We start from the raw sequence: 22,078 nt of genomic DNA, 5'->3' as shown, positions 1-22,078 counted from the left end.
CATCATGTCAATACAACTTCCTCATCTGGAAAGCCTTCCTGGAGCATATAATCCCAAATCAAGTCTCAAATAGCAATGCCTTGAAAAAAATCCATTAACGTAAACTACTTTTATGTCTTATTCAGCACATGAACTACCAATAGTACTTTCAAAATATGATAAAAAAGAGAAAAATAGATAAGAAAAATACAAACTTTAGCAACAAGGGTGATTTCATGAACTATATAAACCATAATTCAGAAGAAAAGAAAATCAGCATTGTATTGATTTTAAATATTCTTCTGCTAAGGGGGCAAAACATATTATACGCAATTAGACATTTGCAGCATGATACATACTCAGAATTTTACTAAAGGCAGAATATGCTTGTTCATAGGCATATGGAGCACAGATTTGTAAATGTTCAAATAAAATTTGCTATCTGAGGCTTCTCTTTAACTCCTCCCCTCTTAGAGGAAAGATGACAGTCCTCCTTGTTATGCTTGGAACAGGGAACATAAACCAAATCCCAATAAAAGACTACATCACTGGCAAGCTTCTAAATAATATTAATAAAAAGATGGAATAAATCTTACTTGGATTAAAAGCTGCATCTCTTACTCAGTTTTGTAAACTGGCCTTGTATTCTGGCTGTCAAATCTCAGGTAAAGCAAGTAACTGAGATCTCTCCCACGTGGTTCTAAAGCCTGTTATATGAAGTTAACAGAAACAGATTTAATGCAAATGTGTACGAGAGAGGAGGTCCGCATGCCTGCTCCCTTGTAATACTGTAGGAGCCTGGACGTACATCAGGAAGTGTTACAAGGCAGGAGAAAGAATATGTTCCCATAATCTGTGTACACTCATCCAGAAAGTTCTGTGTCTGTCTGTTGCCTTTTTAACTCATAGAGCTGATTATCATAAATAGTCAGCGGTCTTTCTGTAAGTGCCAGTAAGCAATCAGATCCAACTAGAAGCCTAGATCCAAGCTACCTCCAATTCCTGCTCTGTGACATGATGAAAACTTCTCATCTTTTTCTCCTGCTCTGATAGAACTCAGGAGTTTGGGACATATTTTTCCAAGCAGGGCTGGAATATATGCTTGGAAAATCTCTGCTTTCACTCCTTGATTTTTGTGTGCATATACTTACCCTCAATACTGGAGGCAAAAATGCCTGAAAAAGTGACCTGAGTATTATATAAAAGTTACATAGAAAATCAGAAAACCAGTCAAAATAACATCCATGATTACTTTTAATTTTTGAATGATGGCAACTCTCAGTAAAAAAAGAGGATTAAAGGGCAGCCATCACCTAGAAGACTCATTTTCAAATAGAAAATCAGCATTTTTTCATATTTTCAAATAGAAAACGAATGTTATAAACAGGATAAAATTATGAAGCACTGGCAGCTCTGTAGCAGGCAAAACCTTACAGCATGTAGGAGAGGCATTTTGATGTGTTCTTACCACAATGTTTCTTAATGTACCGCTCATGCAAGTGAGCTTGTTTACCTAGGTTCTTTGCTGTATGTTTGTAACAGCCGTACATAAAGTCATAAGGGCACAAAAACATTAAGCTGAATTTTACTTTTACGAAAATTGAAACATTAAAAACCATACTAATTAAAATTAGCTTTATTGTGAAATGGAAAGTACACTTTAGGAAAACAGATGATTTTTATACCTGAGAGAATTCTTATGAATCAACATTTTTGGGAGATGACTGAACTTAGAAAGTTGTTCGTTAAGGGTAATACCAATTTTAGTTAGATTTTACTTTGATCCCCCATCTGCTCACCATCACCTCCTCCTGCTCCTTCTCGTATTGCTGTGAGGTTATATTCCCTTGAGAACTTCTCCTGTTTCAAAGTTACAGGAATTTTAATAAAGTTGCAGTCACTGGGCCAAAATATCTAAATGTCAGTCTTCAATCGCACTGACCCCTGGCAATTTGCAATATATATTCTGTTCATAGCATGCTACACAGTAAAAGGCTTACTTCATTTCAGCAAATTGTGCAAGAGAAAGTAAATATTTCCTTTCTATAAATTTTACACACCAACACAGTTGTAATATGAAAGCTGCAAATCAAAGATGCAGGAAAAATCATGTAGCTGTTTGTCAATTGTTTTTACCGTACAAATACAAGTACTGGAGCTAAAGAATGAAGTTGCATTTGAGGATTTATAAATGAAATCTTCCACTGGCGCAGTTATGTCATTGTTCTCAAATATTTAAACAGATACTTTAATTAAAAAAATATTTGTGGTTGTCCTTGTCAAGACTGAAATGAAATATGTAGGTGAACAAAGTTCTGGTTTGTATTTCCTGCTTTGAAATTAGAATTCTATTTGACTGAAATAAAACTTTTTTTTTTTTTCATAGAATCTTTAAGGTTGTAAAAGACCTCTAAGATCATTAAGTCCAACCATCACACCATTTCGTGTGAATACACTTTTGGGTATTTCCCCAATTTAGATGATTGTTTGAAATCAGTGTGTTAAAAATTTTAAACATGCACAAATGCTCACTTCATAAACTATTATTTTTCTTGTCTTATACTAACAACTTTGTGGATTATTAGAAATATTTATATCTTTAATTTTATAAAAATCAGAGAAAGTATCACAAGCATCTACCTAAGTAGATTGGTATGTTGGAACATCTAATTTTGCAAACATTCAGGGGGGTTGGTCTACTGAAGGCTAGGAGCCACTTGCACAAATCCTGATAATTCTGGGTCAAATCTTTGTAGTGCAGATGATCGCAACTCTATTGGAACTACTGCGACTTTCATTTGTGGACACTACCTGCTGGACTAAGACAGATTTAAACATGATCTATGCCAGTGCAATCATGAATGGTATGATTTCTTTACTAAGAAGCTTTATCCTACAAATAATTTTTTTTAAAAAGTATATGAGAAAAATGCGGTTGGAAATAATACATTCGATCTTCAAAAACCATTTCAACGCACTCCACACCCCCACCCCCAGAAAAAGCATATCATAAAATATACATTGATCTGAGCACTCTACCTGGGTGTATCTTGACGTTTAATACCTATAACCATTAAAACTGTTTCCAACGCTTTGTAAGGCCAACATTTTTAGAAAGCAAAACTCTGCCTCAGATTCTAGAAAATCTTTGTAGCTTTTTTTATGTCAACATCACTGAGAAAGGAAAATAAGCACATAATACCGGTATTAAAGAAACAAGCAATATATCGAGTGTGACATAAAAGTGGTTTGGTACATGTTGTGAAAGATGCAGTGTAAGAAAATACATTTAATGTTGTCTTAGCATGTGAGAATTAAGTCCAGTGCAGTCAATATTGTACTTATTTTGTGAATAGACAGTACATTAGTGATATGCTAATATAGATGACACACAGCATTATCCAGTCTATTCTTGTAATGGGTGGCCTGTTACCTTTCACGTGGAGAATGGCACTTGATGAGATAGTGCCGTTCAAATTTTTAGCCCGAACAACATAGAGGCCAGCATCTTTATCACACACCTTCTGAATGAACAAAGTATGCTTTGTCTCCTTTTGTAAAAGCTTTAAGTGCTCATCTGCAGTCAGTTTCTGGCCCTTCTTGTACCTGAAGCAGAGAGTCAGTTTTCAAGTCAGATTTATATCACCATATGCCAAGCAGAACTTCGCAAATTCAGACAACCTCTCTAACACTACATTGACAGCAAGAGATACAGCTCAATGCTGTGCTCTCATTCCTTAATTTTAAAGTTATATGTAAATATGGATGAATATTTAAACAATCCAAATTGCTAGATAATACATTCTTAATACTAGAAAATGTAGTTCTGAAAATGGTTTTCAATGGACAAGTCACAGTTATCTCACTGCAGTATTGGAGAGAGTAGCATGAAGGCCTGGGCCATCAGTTTTGTGCTGAAACATTTTTGCTAGTAAAGTGTTGAGTCAATCCACATTCAATTTGCGAATAGGCTCTGAAGATCCATAAGCAACATACAAACTTTCTGAACTTGTGTTTTCGGTATAAAGAACAATCAAGGACCTGTTCCTTCACCCCAGACACTTAATGTTTACTTAGTTCACACCATCAAACCGGATAGAACAATGCATCAGGAGTTACTTCAGAGAACTGGTGTCAAATTCTAACACTTCAGGATCTGTCACCATGTGTTGTTATTGACTCCTGACTTACATATTGGAAATAAGGGAAAATTCCTTGTGATGTTTCAGCATAAGCTACTTTGAACCTAATACAAACATAGAAATGCTTTTCTACACATATATGCAATAAAATGTCTACATCAGTACAAAATACATGCTATTGGTGATTTTTTAATTACAAAACCCCACATTTTTTTGTTTTCTCATAAATTTCTAATTTGCAAAATGCTTCCAGTTGAATTTTTTTTAAAAGACCATAGATCAACAGTGTATATATTTTCAAGCTAAATTAAGGCTTTCTTATGATAAAATAAAACTGAAGGTACATCTTGTTTCACTAACAATACTCCTCAAAGTGTAGAATACCAGGATTTAAAACAAAGTAACTTTATTGATACCAACACGGTATAGCATTAAGGTTGGAGTGTCTAGTATTTTTCTCAGTGCTATAAAAGAAAATTCTTTACACGCATAATAATAATCTTAACATCAAAACATTTCCAATAAGAGGCATATCTAATTTTAATACATTAAAAGAAAAGCCTCCATTGTGAAAAACTGATGGAAGTGGATAAATGGCAAATGAGGTAAAGTTTTATGAAGGTATGCCAACATATAGAGGACTACTACCAAAATCTTGAAATCCTGCCCCTCTTTCAATCTAAAAAGTCATCTTAAAAGATGTTTCTATAATATCATCTGTATTTCTCCCAAATGCAGTATAAAGCAATCTAATCAGACATACAGAAATTCAGAGAGCTAGAGAGAGTGCACAAAAATATATAAAACTGGTTCTCTTAGTAAAGACATTTAGGGGCTTTTTAACCTGTAACGGCTCTCCAGTTTTTAGACAACTGACTCTCACATATATATATAAAAAAAAAAAGCGTGTCTCTATGTATAGGTAGTGGCTATATAAATATTTTAGTCTGTGCGCACATGTATATGTCTGTCTGTCCATGTGTAGTGCCAAGATCCTGAGAAAATGCAGGTGAATTTACTTATGGTAAATCCGGACTGTGCATTTGGTTTAAGAAATTATTGAATAAGTGTAATGTCATATTCCAGAACATAAAAACTATATATTTGCTTAAAAAACATTGGATATGCTTGCAGTAGTTCAATGCTCTCATTATTCATAAAATTAAGTACGGAGAGATTATTTCAAGTAGATTAATTGTCAAAAGCAATTTTGAAGGTGGGAATCATGCAGAAGTGTGGAGTAGAAAGGATAGAAGCCATTTATTCTAGTCTATAGATTAATTAATTTGGTTATAAGTGTTTCAAGGTGTCTTGCTAATAGGTATATTTACTACTTCTCATTATAAGCTACCCACCATGTCAGTGTAGGCTCTGGGAATCCTGTTACTTCTACTTCCAAAGTTACTGGAGAACCTTCCATGACGGTTTTGTTAGACAGAAGCTGGGAGAAATTAGGCGCCTGTCCAGTTAGGCTGGCCATGCTGTTCTTTTCTGATGAACTTTTAATCTCTTCTTGGGTAACCATCTGCCTCTGACAGCTTCTGGTGGCGTCTGATTGAAACACGAAACCTGAGAATGCATCAGGCACAGCATGCAGCCCGTCCTGGGTTTTAGTACAGTTATTCAAGTCATGCAATTGTTCTTGTGTTTCTGCCATGCTTTTACAAAGTTCAAGGTGTTGTAAATGTGTTTTGCACACTTCAGTCATCATGCTATATACTGGCTTGGTATTTCTAGTGCAGGAAGCAGTGCTAGCTTCAGATATTCCTTGTAAGCAACAAGTCAAAGGAGATACTGCTCTGACTTTTGGACTAGAAGCTGTTGAAGAGATACAAAACTTCTCAAACTGATCTGATGGGCTTTCCATTCTATTATTTGTAGCATCAGCATAAGCAGAATTTGTTAAGAGATCAGACGCTTCCATCACTTTTTTAATACTAGTGTTTTTCTGCATTTGCAAGCTATAGGAACTGACATGCAGACTATGAGAACTACAACAGCATTGCTCTTCTAGCTCTGTTTCAGAATGTAAGAGGTTGGATTCTGGTGTCTCAGAAAGCGGTGGCAAAGAGATATCATCAGGTGATATACACTCATATTCATCTCCGGAGAGTATTTCTTCTGCCAGGAATTCAGTCTGTAAACTATCCTCTTTGGCTGAAGATGACAGCTCTGTATCCTGTGAAACAAGATCCTCACCAGCTGGACAGATGATTGGAATATCAGCCAATTTATTCCTCTCCTTAAATTAGGAGGGGAAAGAAGAGAAGGAAAAGAAGAAGAAAAAGAAAAACAGAGAGAATTAATTATCATTCATGCATCCTCTTTTCATGCAGAAGCTAGCAACAATAATTGTAATTATTCTTCTAACTAAGCTTAATGTATTCTGAGAAGCAGGAGGAAATACATGGAAAAGGATAATTTCTCAGAAAATTTTGCAGCCGCTAACTGGAATTTCAAACTGAATAGCTTCTAGCAGATATTATAATTATATATAAGCATTTATTAAACAGTAACAATAAAATAAGACGTGCTTCTTTCTATAAACAAAGGACAACATGTGGATATCCCATAGGTGCTGTTTATAAAGAGAATTTGCAAGGGGAAGGTGGAGGAGGAAGTGTCCTAACTACATCTAAATGAGAAACAGTTACATAGAAATAAAAATATATTAACAGCCAAATTACTGGACTTTGATTCTCTGAGGAAGAGTCAACAATCATGTTCGAGATTTACAGAATTAAACCAACATCTTTAAGATATTTTCCAAGCATTTTATATTTCCCTCAATTTTGCCAGCTGTTTCAAGACCTTATCCAAACATTAACAGAAAACACTGTTTTCTTGGATCCAGAATAAAATAAAAAAATCCCTCTCATCATGTTTCAAAAAGAATTGGATGTGGCACGAGTGCATTAATTTTAATCGCAAAGCATCAAAGACCTTATCTGATTTGTTAATTACCTATCTGTCTCTTGATTTTTATATAAATGTGTAATCATATATTCAGGCCTATTTCATTTGTGCCACAGCTCTCAGCAAAGGTGTTCATATGTTTTCTTATGGTATTCTCTCATTGTTGAATTCTATACAAAAATATGTAAACTACTAAGCAATGTTTCTATCACCTATAAACTGTTCACTCAAATCAGTTGGGTGATACACTGGATATCATGGCTTTCCCAACCACGTCTCTTGGGCAGTATCCAGTACAAAAGTGCAGCGGCACTTTTGTTTCAGCTTTCTTTTTGCTTTATGGCTCCAAATACAACCTAATCATCAGTGCACAAAATTAACAAAATAAAAATAAAAAGAAGTAACAGAACCTCACATGTGCCCTGATCCTGTAGACATGGTAGTCTTAACATAGATGTTTTTCCAAGTTATTACATTTGTTATTTCAAAACCATGCGATTCATGCCAGATCCATGAATGAATGACTGGACGAAAGTTGGGATTTTACTGTGTCTATTTTACTAAATAATTCAATTCAGTTGTAAGGCGAAGTTTAAGGTTGGGTATTAAATGAGTTTTCCACAAGCATCCCTTGATGAACTTTGACCCACAAAGTGTCTTTCAGTATCAATATATCATGGATATAAACATGATAAGTTATAACTGACTTCCCACTTCAGTGAAATGTGTCAATTCTTCCCCTTTCCAATTACTCAGAGAACAATAAATACTGAGTTACTTCTTCCCTCTGATGTATTCAATTTTTTTTTAATTGAGGTTCTAACTAATTGTGAACTATTCCTAAGAAATTGTTATTTTTAGGGATTAATTCCAACACACTTGTACAATATATTTTTTCTAGGCTTTGTAAATTTCACTGTTGCCCAGCTCTTTTAACCTTATCAGCATTGTTCTAAGTAACTCTCTTGGTTTTAAGCCTGACCAAATTTGCAAGTCTTTCTTAGATGAAGCTTTAATAGGCACTTCAGTAGCAAATTCTGGCTAGTTTGTTCTGACTTGCACTAACAAATTTAATAAAACAAATTTGATTAAAGATTAAGAAGTTGAAAAATTCTTTAGAATGTTAAATTCTGAGCAGGTATATTTAAAAAACATAGGTCAAAATTTCTGAATAGCCAGTCTCTACTGTCTGAATGAAATCAATGGTCCAAATTCATTCTGTCTATTGAGGAGTCTACACACACGTACACATAGTGGCATACATTTGGGTAACTACGAGAAGGCTACAACAACGTAGGCATCTTCCAGTGACTAATCTAGAATCTTAGTGCAGAGATGTGCTGTCAGATTCATGGTCACCTCATCTGGAGATCACAGAATTGAACAGAGTTATTTCAGACGTTGCTGGAAAATGACCGTGGGGAAAATGCTGGGGAAAAGAATGACAGGTGGGCAGTGAGTGAGCAAGCTGTTAAACAGGCTTTGGCAGCATGAGGACTTTCAGAGCTGGTGTGACACCTAGGATCAAAGAAGCATGAAGATGAATGTGCCATGAGAAGGTTTAGGCCACTTTTTAGAGAGTGATGTTTATTACTGAAGCAAATTAATACTGGAAAAACTAGCTTGCAGAAGTATAGACAAAATTACATATTGGTGGCCCACGAGACAAGGGGGGCTGGAGGTGAGTCAGATCTTTCCTCAAAGGGTGGAAATGGAAGACAGAAAAGCTCTAGTGAGAAGAACCTGCTGCTTTTTTAAATGAAGTATGGAGTGATGAAAAGGGTGGAGGCATTATAGCTGCCATACTTCACATCTGATAATTTGCAGTTTCACATATCCTTGACTTCTCCCCTTGGCAGCTGAGGTACAGTCTGGACAAGGACTGACAAAGCTGTGGCTTAGTGAAACAGGAAATAGGGGTATGGTGATTCTCCCGAGGGTGGCTTTTTGGAACACTCACAAAATTTTGAGTGAAATCTGGGCTCCAAGTCAATGGTGAAACTCCCATTGACTTGGAATAGAGGTAACAAGATTAATTAATCAATTTTGGCTCATCAGCAGATCATAGGACATTCTGTATTGAACTGAAAGGAACGTTACCATTAGTTGAATTTCTACAAAACATCACAAATTTAATGTCTTGTAGTATTAGTCTATGTTACCAGCTTGCAAAATGAAAATTTTAGAGCTCTAAATCAATTACCAATGTATCCTACCTTTCTACAGACTTGAAGATATTACCACCGACTCCAACTGACCAGAATGTTTCACATAGTAAATTATTTATTTTTACATCCAGGATCCTAAGGCTTCAAAATGTTCTTTAAGCTGAAGAAATTATTCTCATAAAATGTAGGTCTGGTTTTGTATTGCCTGTATTTCTAAGACTACATTTATTCATTGACAATTTGGAACCTTTCAGATACATTTACTGTATATCCATGAATAAAATATGTTTGTCTGTTAGGATTTTTATCATTCTAAATGCATACCAGTCTTTCACTATCTAATTTCCTTTTGTGTATTGTCCTCAACATGCAATCCATGTGTTGGAACTTATTTATGATCTCTGCTGCACAGAATTTTGGCAACTGAAAGGTAACTTAAGTGTTTTGAGGTGAGGGTGAAGATGACTATTTGATGCTGAGTTCTGTTATTTATTTGATGTATAGTGTCGTACCAACAGTACAGCAGATTATCTGTGACATGATGTCATACTTAACTGATGACAGCTGTAGTTGTGTTCCATTGTGGTTTTGCCGTGACTTCCTACCTATTATTCACACTGCTGCAAAAGTGAAGTAATTCTGTGCTTGTTTTGCATTGGATTTTTGTAAGACTGTAAATGAGAAGACAATCATAGCCCACCAGTCTATAACAATATCTGTAACTTTTGAGAATCAATGGATTAAGGAGTAAAATTCCTTTGAGAGTACACAACAATGGGCATCAATTCGATTTACAAAAAAAAAAATCAACGTGAACCACAGGTACCTGTTTAGTGGTTGTAGGAAGCAAAGTATTGTTTCTCTTCTCAGTAATGCTTTCTGAATTTGTAAGCAATTTACCTGATGCCATCTGAAAGAAAAATGTTTAAAACCCACTTTTTCCCCCCTGATTAATGATTCAACAAAACAATTTCCATCGTTACTTAGTTGAAATTCTGAGCTATAAGGCTTCTCTCATAGTATATTACTTATAAATCAAGAACTTTCATAGCTTGTCTCTAGAGGTTATAGGAATATTAGGGCTCTGGGAAATACTAACAGCAGTCGCCTCTCTTACTTTCGATATTCCCTTAAGTCTTATCATAAAGGGGAGAGCAGAATGTGTTCTCCCTTGAGGAAGGAGGAACAGGTTGCCCAGAGAGGTTGTGGATGTCCCCTCCCTGGAAGTGTTCAAGGCCAGGTTGGATGGGGCTTTGGGCAACCTGCTCTAGTGGAGGACATCCCTGCGCATAGCAGAGGGGTTGGAACTAGATGATCTTTTAGGTCCCTTCACACCCAAACTATTCTATGATTCTGAAAAGAATATTATTTTAGAAAAGAAAAGGAGATACATAGGCAAGTAACGTGAAGGCTAAAAAATTAAAATTCATAGGGAAAAATATGCAGATTGGACAGAAGACAAAGGAGTAACTAAAAAAAAAATTGCAAGGGAAATGACCAAGACTACACTGATAACATTCATCTCAAGGGAGGCTTCAAAATTGAAAAGTAATAAACTTTCCAGCAATACTAAAGCCTTTCAAGAAAAAGCGTTCTAGTTAAAAAGAAATAAAAATCTAACTAACCTGCTGCTTTTGTTCCTCTGCTTTGTCTTTAAGAACAGCCTCACACGCTTCTTGACCATTTCTTTCTTCTTTTTGAACAGTAACCAACTCTTCAGAAAACTCATCTTTCTGCCATGTGAAAAGAAAATTAAGTAAGCTTATACACAATAGAAGGCAGCAAATGATAGCTACACACTGACTTATGCTCTTTACAACAGAGTAAGAAAAAAAGTGCAATGTTATCTAAAACCTGTCATCATCACAGGTGTAAATCCCTTATGGCAAAAATATGCTGCAAAGCCTGATTAATGCATTCCTCATTGTCTTTGCTTAGACATTCCTAATTGTCTTTGCTTAGACAACATTTTTCAAAGCTGAGGGGATCTTTTCTGAAGCAGGGATAGTATAGAACACCAAAGACTGAAGAACTCAAGTAGCTGGTCAAGAATCTGAGCAATATTAACCACTTTGTACTCAGCATAAGCAAGGGAAAAGAAAGGATTAAGAAAGTTACACCATTACGAAAAAAGAGGATAACAAATCCAGAAAAAAAAAAAATCAGGATTTCAGGAAAACAATTCTAGGGAGGAAAGAAAGATTTGTGAGTGTCTAAAATGTTCAAATTTGTCTAAAATGTGGAAAGGGGAGTATGTGTTCTAAGCATAAAACATCACCAGGCAGCATTTGCATTTGTTCTTGTTTTCCTCCCTCCTTCAACTTCCCATCTGGAAAGTCCATAACCATTCTGAATGTAGTTAACTGTACTTGAGATCAGCTACTTTTACCATTCTTTTTGGCTAACAATCATTTCCATCTTAAGCCTCAAAGACTGCACAACTAGTTAGAAAGTACTTACACATAACAGAAATCCAGACAACCATACTGTATTTTATGAAGACTTCATGAATCCCTTAAAATTGTCATGGAAGAAAGCTACAGATGCCAAAGAACATCACAGTGGCAAAACATAAGGAAAACCAAAAGTTTTATAGTTAAAGTTTTGTGTATTTCACATATTCAGGTGTCCAATCAAAAGTTACAATCCTAAATAAATTCTTATAGGAAAATGCTGGATTATTAATTTTCCATTCTAGCAATAAACAAAAGTGAAAAATTCTCTATCCAATCTATTTTTTTCTGAAGAAATAGTAGTCTTTAATTTTGCACTTGAAAAATCCAAGAATTGTTTTCTTCTGACATTCAACAGCCATGTAAAATGAGGAAAGATCGCACAATACAACATTTCCCCTTAAGTATTACACTTCAAAAATGACAGGAAGTGAGACTCAATTCATAGTCATGGCATTCCATACTCATGGCACATTCATCAGAACATGAAACTAAAAATGTTGTTGATCCCTTTAATGTTTATGTTATAAGCCATGCTTTTCTAATTTAAATTACTTTGGTTTTAACACAACTTGTTTCTTGGGATGATTTTTCCAATAGGGAGCCAAGCTAGGTTGTTCGGCATTTTATAGATCTAGCAGTTACCTACATTACAGTATCAAGGGAAGAAGAAATATGAAAAAAAAAATCTGTCTAGATACTCAAAGAAGTTGTGAAGTTGTGACATTTTTCCCTAAAGGTTACTTGAAAGCAGTAACAGTTCTGAAAGAAGTTGAGAAAAAGAAACCTCGGAGGAATGTTCAGTGCACAAACAAGTAGCACTTCATTGATTTATTACGATCATTACGTAAGGCAATGAAAAAGTGAACAATTAATAAATGTTTCATACTACCATAGATGATTCTCAGTTAAAAGTACTGATTCAGACACTAAGCCTGACAAGTTGATGCAGATGCAATATATTCTCCAGATTAAAAAAAAAATTACCTTAATCTCCTTACGTTCTCTCAGAGATTTACACAACTCATCAACAGAATTAATGATTTCTTTGTGCTTTAATATGGCTTTTTCAACATACTTCTTTCCTTCTTCAATACCTACAACATGAAAGTAGAACAGAATCCCTCAAATAGATGTGTAACAATGTACTTTGCAACCCCAATATACTACAATAATTACATTTTTCTGTGTTTTGTTTTGCTGAAGGAGTTCTGTGATTTGCAGCAATGTGTTTCCTACCTTTTACTAGCTTGAGATGGGCCCCCATAGTCACTACAGACCTTCTGCTAGGCTTCTCCTTGAACAAAATTACTTCTATTTGGTTAATGATACTACTTTAAAAGATGCTGACCTCATAAAGTGTCTCCTAAACTAGTTGCCTTATTATACAGCTAAGAGGCACTTACATCCCTCTTATAAGAAATGTAAAAGCAGGATGGAGAAGCTTTTTCCCATGTAATGACCTAAAAACCACAACGCAACTTCTTTCTCCCAGTATTCTTAATCAGGTGGTGTCAAGAATCCATTCTGTCAGCTCCTTTCTCACAGATAGGAATGTTTAAAATATTGAAAAAGCAAACAAAAACAAAAAAAAGAGAGAGAGAAGGAAAAAAAAAACCAACCAACCCTGATCTGTGCTCTCTAAATAGTCTTTTCAACACTAAATTAGAACAATTTAAAGCACAGTTTGACTCTGAAATTTTTTCAGATTTACTACTTGAATTCATAGGCTACACAGTATTCTTGTACATTTGGACGGTCACCTTCTTTGGATAAAATAACTTCAACGAGTATATAATCATTATGAGTGGAAGAAAAAAGCAAAATGTGAAGTTTGTTGACCTTCATTCTTTTTGGTCAACAATGTTCCAAATCAATACAATTGCAAATACAGTATTTACATAATAATCTGCATTTTTTGCTACTAAGATGCTTAAGAAAGTTGGAAACCAAATACCACTTGTTATTCAGTGTTAATGCAAAAAATTCACTCAGCACTGAGGTATATCACTGTAATGTACCTGGACTTCAAAGGCATACCTGTTATGAGATATCATAAACCATGAAGTCTTAATTCCAAGCTCATAAATATTACAACGACATTTACACTTTGATTTCAAGGTGAACTCAGGCTGAATACAGAAAACCAGACTGTCGAGTACTTTCATATTTTTATTTTTTAATATGTTCTGAAATCCTTCACCTTCTCCAGTCAATACTTTAAAACATTTGGTTTTTAAACTTCATGGGATTTTCTTCCTAAATGAACTAATCTAGGAATCTGCTTCCTCCTGTCCTAAATTATTAGTATTTTTTTTCCCCACAGTACAATACCAGACAGCTCCTCACCATATAACCGTTTAGCGAGGTCTATAATCTGCTGTATTTTTTCTTCTTGTTGAGGCACTGTAGGCTCAATAAATTTATTGAATTGCTTGTAGAGAGTCTCTATTGCTTCTCTTGTTTTGCATTCAGCAGAATACTTGCCAACTCTAATGACGGTTGCACTCACATCTTCAAACCAAAATTGACACTGATGGATAAAAACACTGCATTGTAATGAATTATCAGCTGTTCAAGCTTTTGTAGTATAGACCGGACAATTCTGAGACTTTCCATAATCACTGGAATACAGTTTGTTTTAAATTTTCCAATTTGAATTTAACCTGAAAAGCATTTTTTCATTACCAATGCTGCTTCAAATATTAATAGCTGTTAAATTGTCTTTAAACACTAGATCCAAGATCATCTTACAAGCATGGTGAGGTTATTAGTTAATGGTTCTGCAAACAAATGTTTTATTTCTGAGTTCTCTCCACCGTGTATATCAACTGACTAATTTTGCAAACTTCATTTCATGGCCATGGTTATACCTCTGTAAGGGCAGCAAGGTTGCTTAGATTTAGTCTACTGGCAAACAGGGGTTTTGGTCTCAGCAACCATTAAAGTTGCTAGGAGTCTCTTTACTGACAAAAATGGCCTTTAAAACATACCCTTACTGAACATTTTTGGTTAACAATACTCAGAGGAGGATAGAATCTGATGTTCACTCAGCATCATCTGCATTGCATCATTACAGCAAGCAGCTAACAATTGCCATTTTTAACTGCCATTAAAGTCAGTATTTAACATTGTGTCTATTTGCTAAAAGAAAACTGGTGAGTAAAAGGTGATACTTTATACTGAGTAAAAAAAAAAAAAGCAATCTTAAATTTTAGCTCCAGGAAATAATTTATTTCCCTCAAAGTAAGTGGGGAGTTTAAAAATGTAAATGCACAACAAATGGTAAAAAATTGCTTTGCTAACAATATATGAAATGACACATTGATCAGATCACTGGACACTGAAAACATCTTTTAAACAAAACTTTAGTATTGTGATCCATCATTAAGGGAATTTATTTGTCATGCATTTAGATCACTTTTGAGATATGAACAGTGTTATTTCTAAAACAATGATGACAGGAATGGGCTTGCCTCACAGCAGATGAACCAACACAATGTGGCAAGAGGGAAAATACTGTTACAAACATTTATTTTTTTTCTTTTAAAAAAAAGGGAATGCATTACGCAGTCCTCAGACACATTAAAATGAAGTTACAGAAATCTCTCAAAGGACTTAGACTGAAGTTCAGGGAAAAAAAATATACATATACTTAACAATTAAGTCTATTAAAAAAAAATTAGACACTGCTTTTAAGTGTAAATGAATATTTACATGTCAGTTCCAGAATTACATGCCACACAAACAGCTCTTCCTGACAACTAATCAAGTGGGTATTGTGATAACCTGGCTCTTGTGGTATACAGCTATCAAAGTGGGCCTTGTGGCGCTTTCTGTGGTGCCTCGGAATATACTTAGAGAAAATGAGCTCATAAGTATCATAGATATGCTGAATCACTATGAAAGTCACGTGGAGGTGGAGACCCCAGTCGTATGTATAACAGTGCAAGAATATGGTCAAGTTGCATGGTTTTTTCCCCCCTTTCTCCACAAAGTTACAAAGAAAACATAGAAGAAAATACAGATTTTTACCATTCTGCTACTTTTGGAAGCCACAGAATTTGCCTGAAGTAGTTATAAGCACTTTTATCTATCCCAGTCCTGGATCATTATTAAAGCCACAGTGGGGATCTCAGGTTTACTAGTACCTCTTCCATCATCTGTTGCAGATGCTCCACGAGATCCAGATTTTGCTTGTAATCCTCCACAACTCTGCTAAAGTCATTCAGCTGTTTTTGTAAGTCACTGATTGACCCCAAGAGGACTCTAACTTTAGCATTAGGTTCATTTGCTACAGAGCCAATGACTTTCTTCTCTAAATTATCCATCTTCTTTTTAAGAATCTGTTTAAAAGATGTAGCAATGTTAAACACCACAACAAAAATGTTTCTATCTTTAGAAAGAAAAAGTAAAAAACATGAGAAAACCCACACTTCTTGTCCTGAAATAACTTTCATTGAATTTGGAAAGGAAAAAATACTAAGCCATTGGAGTCTTTGGTGAAATACAAGTCAATTTAAGCATCACAGTTATTTCTGTCCTAGAATATTAACATATTGCTTAAAAATCTGATGTAAGCAACATCAGTAACAATCTAGCATAATCTCAAACACCAAGTACTAGTACTTTATGCTATCCAGTATAAACATGACCTGTAAGTTTTAGGATAAGATGGTATACATGTATATATATTTATATATTTTATATCCTGGGAACACCGCTCTTGACAGTTGATCAAGACTTCATTGTGCTAGTTGTTTTACAAGTGATGCAAAAAGACAGGTCCTTGATTTTGTTTGGAAAGGAAGAGATTGGTTTAAAATAGGAAAATATTTCATGAAGTGTCCACATAAACACTTTTAAGAATATACACTGGTAGGAAGAGTGTTGTTAGCAGGTCAAAGGAGGCAATTCTTCCCTTCCATGTAGCAATAGAGAGGCTACACCTGGAGTCCTGTGTCCACTTTGGGCTCCCCAGTACAAGAAATACCTGGACATACTGGAGCAAATCTGGCAAGGGGCCACAAAGATGACTGAGTATGTGTCATACAAGGACAGAGAAAGCTCGGGGTTTTTTAGCGTGAAGAAGACAAGGCTCAAGGTGGATTTTATAAATGTGTATGAAAACATGATGAGGGGGAATAAAGAAAACATAACCAGACTCATCTCAGTGGTGTCTAGTGAAAAGATGGGGGCAATGGATCCAAGCTGAAATACAGAACATTCTGCTTAAGTGGAAAAAAAAATCAAACCAAAACAAAAAAACCCAACAAAACCCACTTTTTACTCTGAGGGTGGAACAGCTTGCCCACAGAGGTTGTGGTCTCCACACCTGGAGATATTCAAAACCCAACTGGACATGACACAGAGCAACCTTTTGTAGTTGACCCTGCTCTGAGGAAGGAATTTTGACTAGATGATGTCCAAGGTCCCTTCCAACATCAATGATTCCGTAATTTGAATTTGCAGATGAAATTGCCAAGAAAGGAGGAAAAAAAAAAAAAAGAAGAAAAAAGGTTGTAAAAGGAATAAACAATGACAACAAAGGAAATAAAAACGACTACTGAAAATTTCAAGTTAAAAAGTTGTGAAGGAAGAGATTGGCAGGGCAAGTGAAACAAAAAGTGCTAGCTCTGATTGGCAGCTAAAAAGGTCATTGGAGGCTTTGGAAGAAGAGTTTCTGGTGAATGTAAAGAATGGGTGAGGCTAGCAGGGTTCTAAGGTGAAAATGAGCATGATCAACTCCAGGCAATGAATGCAGAAAAAGGTTCTGAAGACTTACATGATGAAATGAGAAAGACAAGAAAGTAGCTGGATGCCAGAGGGAATATGTGTGCATTTATTGTTGATTTGTTGATTTTGATAGGGTTTTTGTTTTATTTTGGTTTTTTTTAAGGAAAGACTAGGTCACACATACTGTGAAGGAACAGATGCAAGAAGAATAAAAGATTAAATAGAAGAATAATGGAGGATAAATGGAGTGAACACAGAGAAGTCAGGAATTGAGATAAGATCATTTCACTGAAGGAAATGGAAGAATTAAAGGAACACAACAATGAAAAATGTCTGAGTCAGTGACTGAGACGGGGAAGGATATAAAATTGAGTAACAGGGAAGCTCACAATGCCTATTACATCTCCTCTGATCTGCTTGGCACAGGCCACAGCAATTCAACCAGTGAAGACTTCACTAAGACTAAGATTTCTAATATTACCTGTATTTTCTCTGCATATGTATCGACTTGCTGAATCTGTATTTTAAGTACTTTCAAATTTCGAGCTTTTTCAGTTTTCTTCATATAGTTAAACTTCAAATTGTTGAATTTCTTTTTGAGATCCTTAAATGATTCTCTGAGCTGAAACAGAGTAAGCATATTTGTTAGTAAAAAAGAAACCAGAACATTTCAAGTCAGGTTTTTTCAAGAGCTGTTTAACAGATCACGATCTGAACAATGAAAACTTAATGCAGAAGTTAATAATACTATGCCATCTCATAAAGCATCCTTATTTCCTCAGAATTTCTGTCCAGTAGTGGAAACTCAAAATCTTACAAAATTAACATTTTTGTATTCTGAATGCTGAGTATTGTTCCTAGAATGGCTGGGGAAAAAAAAAAAAAGGATTGGGGCAAAGGATGAGATCTTTGCTCAGACAATCTATGAAAAAATCCTTTCCAAGAGCTTTCATTGATTTTAACTAGAGGCAGATGTCCTTCACATACTCTGGTCCATTTAGTGGAAATGGTACCCCTGTAAACGTATATCCATGCTTAGTTTCCAGAAAAACATAGTTTTATTGGGCTTGCGCAAGTAGATATGTATTTTTTCATAGTACTTTTCTCATACAATACAGCATTTAGTTTACGCCAAGTTGTTTCTTTGGTAGTGCCCCCCCACCTTTTTTTTCAGGAGCCCTTCTTCTGAAAGGAAGTTAGAGAGGCTTAATTTTATATACTATGCTAGTTCAAACATCTTAGTAAAATTATTCACAGCATACAAAGATGAATCCAGGTCTTTGCAGGATCAAGGTGTGGACTATATGAGCACCTGCCTTTGAAATTCTGCCTAACAGATACCCAAAGAAAGCCTCAACTAACTACAGCTAGATTGATTTGGTATCATATGAGAGTATTATTACCAGTTAGCACCGACTTGGTGCAGCAAGCTCAACATTATGGAAAATGATTCTTATAATAATATAAATTAAGATGAACTAGTAGCTCTGATTATGAAGCATATGTGCCTTTCAAGATTTCAGATGGACTTATCTGAGATAACTACTAATAAATTTAGTTATATTAAATTTACTGTAAATTTTCTTTTTTTTTTTACTTAAATGGACTGTAGCTACATTTTCTTTAATCTACAAAATATTTAAAAAATCCAGAATGATACGAATGACACTGATGAAGCTCTAGGAAGCTACACTTTCATTTACACACATATGGATCGGATGCATTGCCAATCTACCAGAACGAGTTTAATACACATCAAAAAGAAGAGTCATATATGATCAACATAATTTTAAAAACAGTGTTCATTTACCATGGGAACTAGTTATAATATAGGGTTGTTATATACTTTCTTTATCTTTTTTTTTTTCCAATGCCAATTACCTGTTTTGCTTTTTACCTGTCTTCTTACAAGTGTGCCCTTAAGAAACCACATGTCATTCTTTGCATTAGCAATGTTATATAAACATTGTTATATATATCATAGTCAGCTAAATTATCTTTAAAGGACTATGAATTTTTTAAGTATAAAATTTTCTGCAATATTTTTTCTCTGAAAGCTATGTAATTGTCAATTTTATTTACAACTGCAAAAAAATCCTTTAAGATACTACAGTTAGTTTTGAATACCTTTAAGCAACAGATATCAGAACCAGACAAGTAAAAAACCTGCTTAAAATATACTTCTGGTACCTTATAAAAGGTACTGTTTTAATTACATTGCAATTCCATGATCTCATTTTCAATTTATTTATAGTTAATGCATAAAACTTGAAATGGAAGAATATAAAAATGACTGAAATATATTTTTTGGGAATTTCACATCCTTTGGGTTGAAAATCTTCTGCTTTTAGGAGAATGTAGAATAAATTATGTAAACTTATATTTATCTAAAGGAACTCATATAAAAGAAATGCAGTAGTTATAACGCTTTATGGTCTGATCCTCCAGATACTTGAATGAAAAGAACTTAAGTTACTTGATTAGTGTTAAAAAGTTTGAGTCACATCCACAATTTGATATTTAGTTAATATATTTGAGGCTTTTTAAAAATATATATTAAAAAGTCTTACAGACTTCCCCCTGCCGCTCTCTCCCTCTCTGCCAAAGAATCCAGGGAATAATCAATGCTCATTTTACAGCTTCTCTTATTGGAACAGCTAGCAATCAATCATTTATTATTATTACATACTAATGTTAATCTGTCAAGGGATATATTTTTCATTTCATCTAGTGGGGTGTTGCCACATTATTTCAGCAGTGAATAGACAGATGGTGTTCACTCAGTATAATGGAAAGGAAGGGAATTCTATCACTAGCACTATGATCTCCAGTTAGTTTAAGCTTTTTTATCCCATGTAAGTACACAGAATAATAAACCCTCTGTTTTTAGAGAGAATAATATTAACCTCTGTTAATAAAACCACTTGTGTAGAACAATATTTTGCATTCAGAACACAATATCCTCATTTGCCGGTTTAATTTTGAGGAAGAGAAGAGATGAGCAAGAGTTTATTTTAGTTTACTTTACTGGCTTATGCACATACATAGACTAGTGATCATTTATAAGCCAGAGGCTCTCCTCATAGCAGTATGTGAAATTAGATCGCCTTGTTTCAGATATGATAGCTCATGTGTCAAAGGTCTGCAGCTGCTGTCACTCTTCTCTTTTAGCCTCCATGGAAAAACCAGATTCAGCTCAGACTTGTACATCACTGCCTCAGAGTGCATGTACACAACTCCTGTTATCATCAGCAATTGTACCAGGGATGATATATGGCTGCCAATTTTTAGAAATCTAAATTATCTAAGTTTTCCCCTATTTTCTGAAAAAATAAATGAGAAATACTAAAGAAACTATACACTCTTATAAGCTTCAGTGACTTCAGCCCACAAGTTTAATGGAACTTTGTAATTTGTCCATTGTGTCATAGTCATTAATCAGGCAGCTGTTCCTAGCTATAGTTGGCCTGTCATGGGTGGAGAATGATAGTGGAGGAGAAGGGTTTAGCTGCCAATTGCTCTGATTTATCACACGACTACAAAATAAATGGTAAAAGCAAGTTATAAGCTGCTTTAAACATGTTTTTGTTAACAGTACAGTACAGTTCCAGTAAAATGCTTTGATTCCTGTGTGAGCCACTCTAGGAGGTACTTCAGTGTTGTTAGCCTTTTCATTTATACATAAAACGTAATAGCACTAATAATCAAAATAGCCCATGAAAGTGAGTTGCTGAAAATAGATTTTCAAAGGGGCAAAGCTTAAAGAACAGACAGAAACAAAGCTAGCCAGAAAGTGGAAAGAAAAAAAAGGTGCTGTTCAAGCCATTAATGATTACTTTAAATCTGAGACCACAATCAAAATAAATTACAAGGTGAGAAATGTACTAAGTATCAGTTCCTACTCACTTGTGAACAGAGATAGCTCATTACGCTCTGTGATTAAAATCCACATTTTCAGTCATACCTTTCCATAACTGTATAAATAATGACATGATGAAGAGGAAAGAAGTGAGATGAGGGAGGAGACCTGAGAATCTGCTTCAGGGTGTTACTCTTCTGTTGCAAGCTTTGTGCAGCTATGCATGTTATTTTTAAAGTGATCACCTAAAGAAAAAGCTTTTTAATTGCAAAAGTTATCCTATGTAAATAACTGTCATTTATAATCCCATGAATAGATTCAGTGTAGTATTAAGCTACAGTTATCTGAGGCTTGACTCAGCTCTGTTGCAAAAGATTGCAGTGTAATGCAGTGGAGCCTCTTCGGGGGCTGCTACCCAAGCTAGTTAGTGAAGCAGGAAGCCCAAACTGGCAAATACAGATCCCAAAGGTCATATGAGCTTTCCTTATACCTTTCAAAGATGCAGAGGGCATAAATCCTTTTTCTGACCTTTGCAAATTCTCCTTAAATTAGAGAAGGCACACAAAAGGCATGCATTTTACTCTTCTGTCCTCCAAGACTTTCAAAATTCATGCTACGTCTCCTTGCCTATAAACGATAAGTATTTGTTTCCTTGCTTCTTATAGAAGCACTACTACGTTACAAACACAGGGAGCTAGCCAAGTCTTCTAAGTAGGATATTTTCAAACACCAGTGAGTCCTAACCATCAAAGCTCTCGCTCACATGCTTTATTTACACACTTAAATTCATCACATTAAATGTAAATTAATTTAAGTATTTACAGC

The 22,078-nt window shown here is 35.0% G+C and overlaps 1 protein-coding gene across 4 annotated transcripts in view; it reads right to left on the bottom strand.

Moving 5' to 3' along the window:
* CCDC141 (coiled-coil domain containing 141) overlaps nt 1-22,078 on the bottom strand; it is a 108,082-nt gene that overhangs the window by 7,722 nt on the left and 78,282 nt on the right. For 2 of the 4 annotated variants that reach the window (XM_075756545.1, XM_075756544.1), the window contains 9 exons: nt 17,876-18,016; nt 15,810-16,004; nt 14,008-14,191; nt 12,646-12,755; nt 10,831-10,938; nt 10,032-10,115; nt 6,213-6,363; nt 5,477-5,672; nt 3,413-3,585 (listed from right to left, as the gene is read on the bottom strand). In XM_075756545.1, coding sequence (XP_075612660.1) covers nt 3,413-3,585; nt 5,477-5,672; nt 6,213-6,363; nt 10,032-10,115; nt 10,831-10,938; nt 12,646-12,755; nt 14,008-14,191; nt 15,810-16,004; nt 17,876-18,016 — 1,342 coding nt within the window. Of the gene's footprint in view, nt 1-3,412; nt 3,586-5,476; nt 6,364-10,031; nt 10,116-10,830; nt 10,939-12,645; nt 12,756-14,007; nt 14,192-15,809; nt 16,005-17,875; nt 18,017-22,078 lie in introns of all 4 variants that reach the window. The other 2 variants (XM_075756541.1, XM_075756543.1) reach the window with 1 other exon arrangement.

This window comes from Balearica regulorum, chromosome 6 (assembly GCF_011004875.1).
Source record: "Balearica regulorum gibbericeps isolate bBalReg1 chromosome 6, bBalReg1.pri, whole genome shotgun sequence".
Lineage (NCBI taxonomy): Eukaryota > Metazoa > Chordata > Aves > Gruiformes > Gruidae > Balearica > Balearica regulorum.
This window is presented reverse-complemented; position numbering and strand designations above follow the sequence as displayed.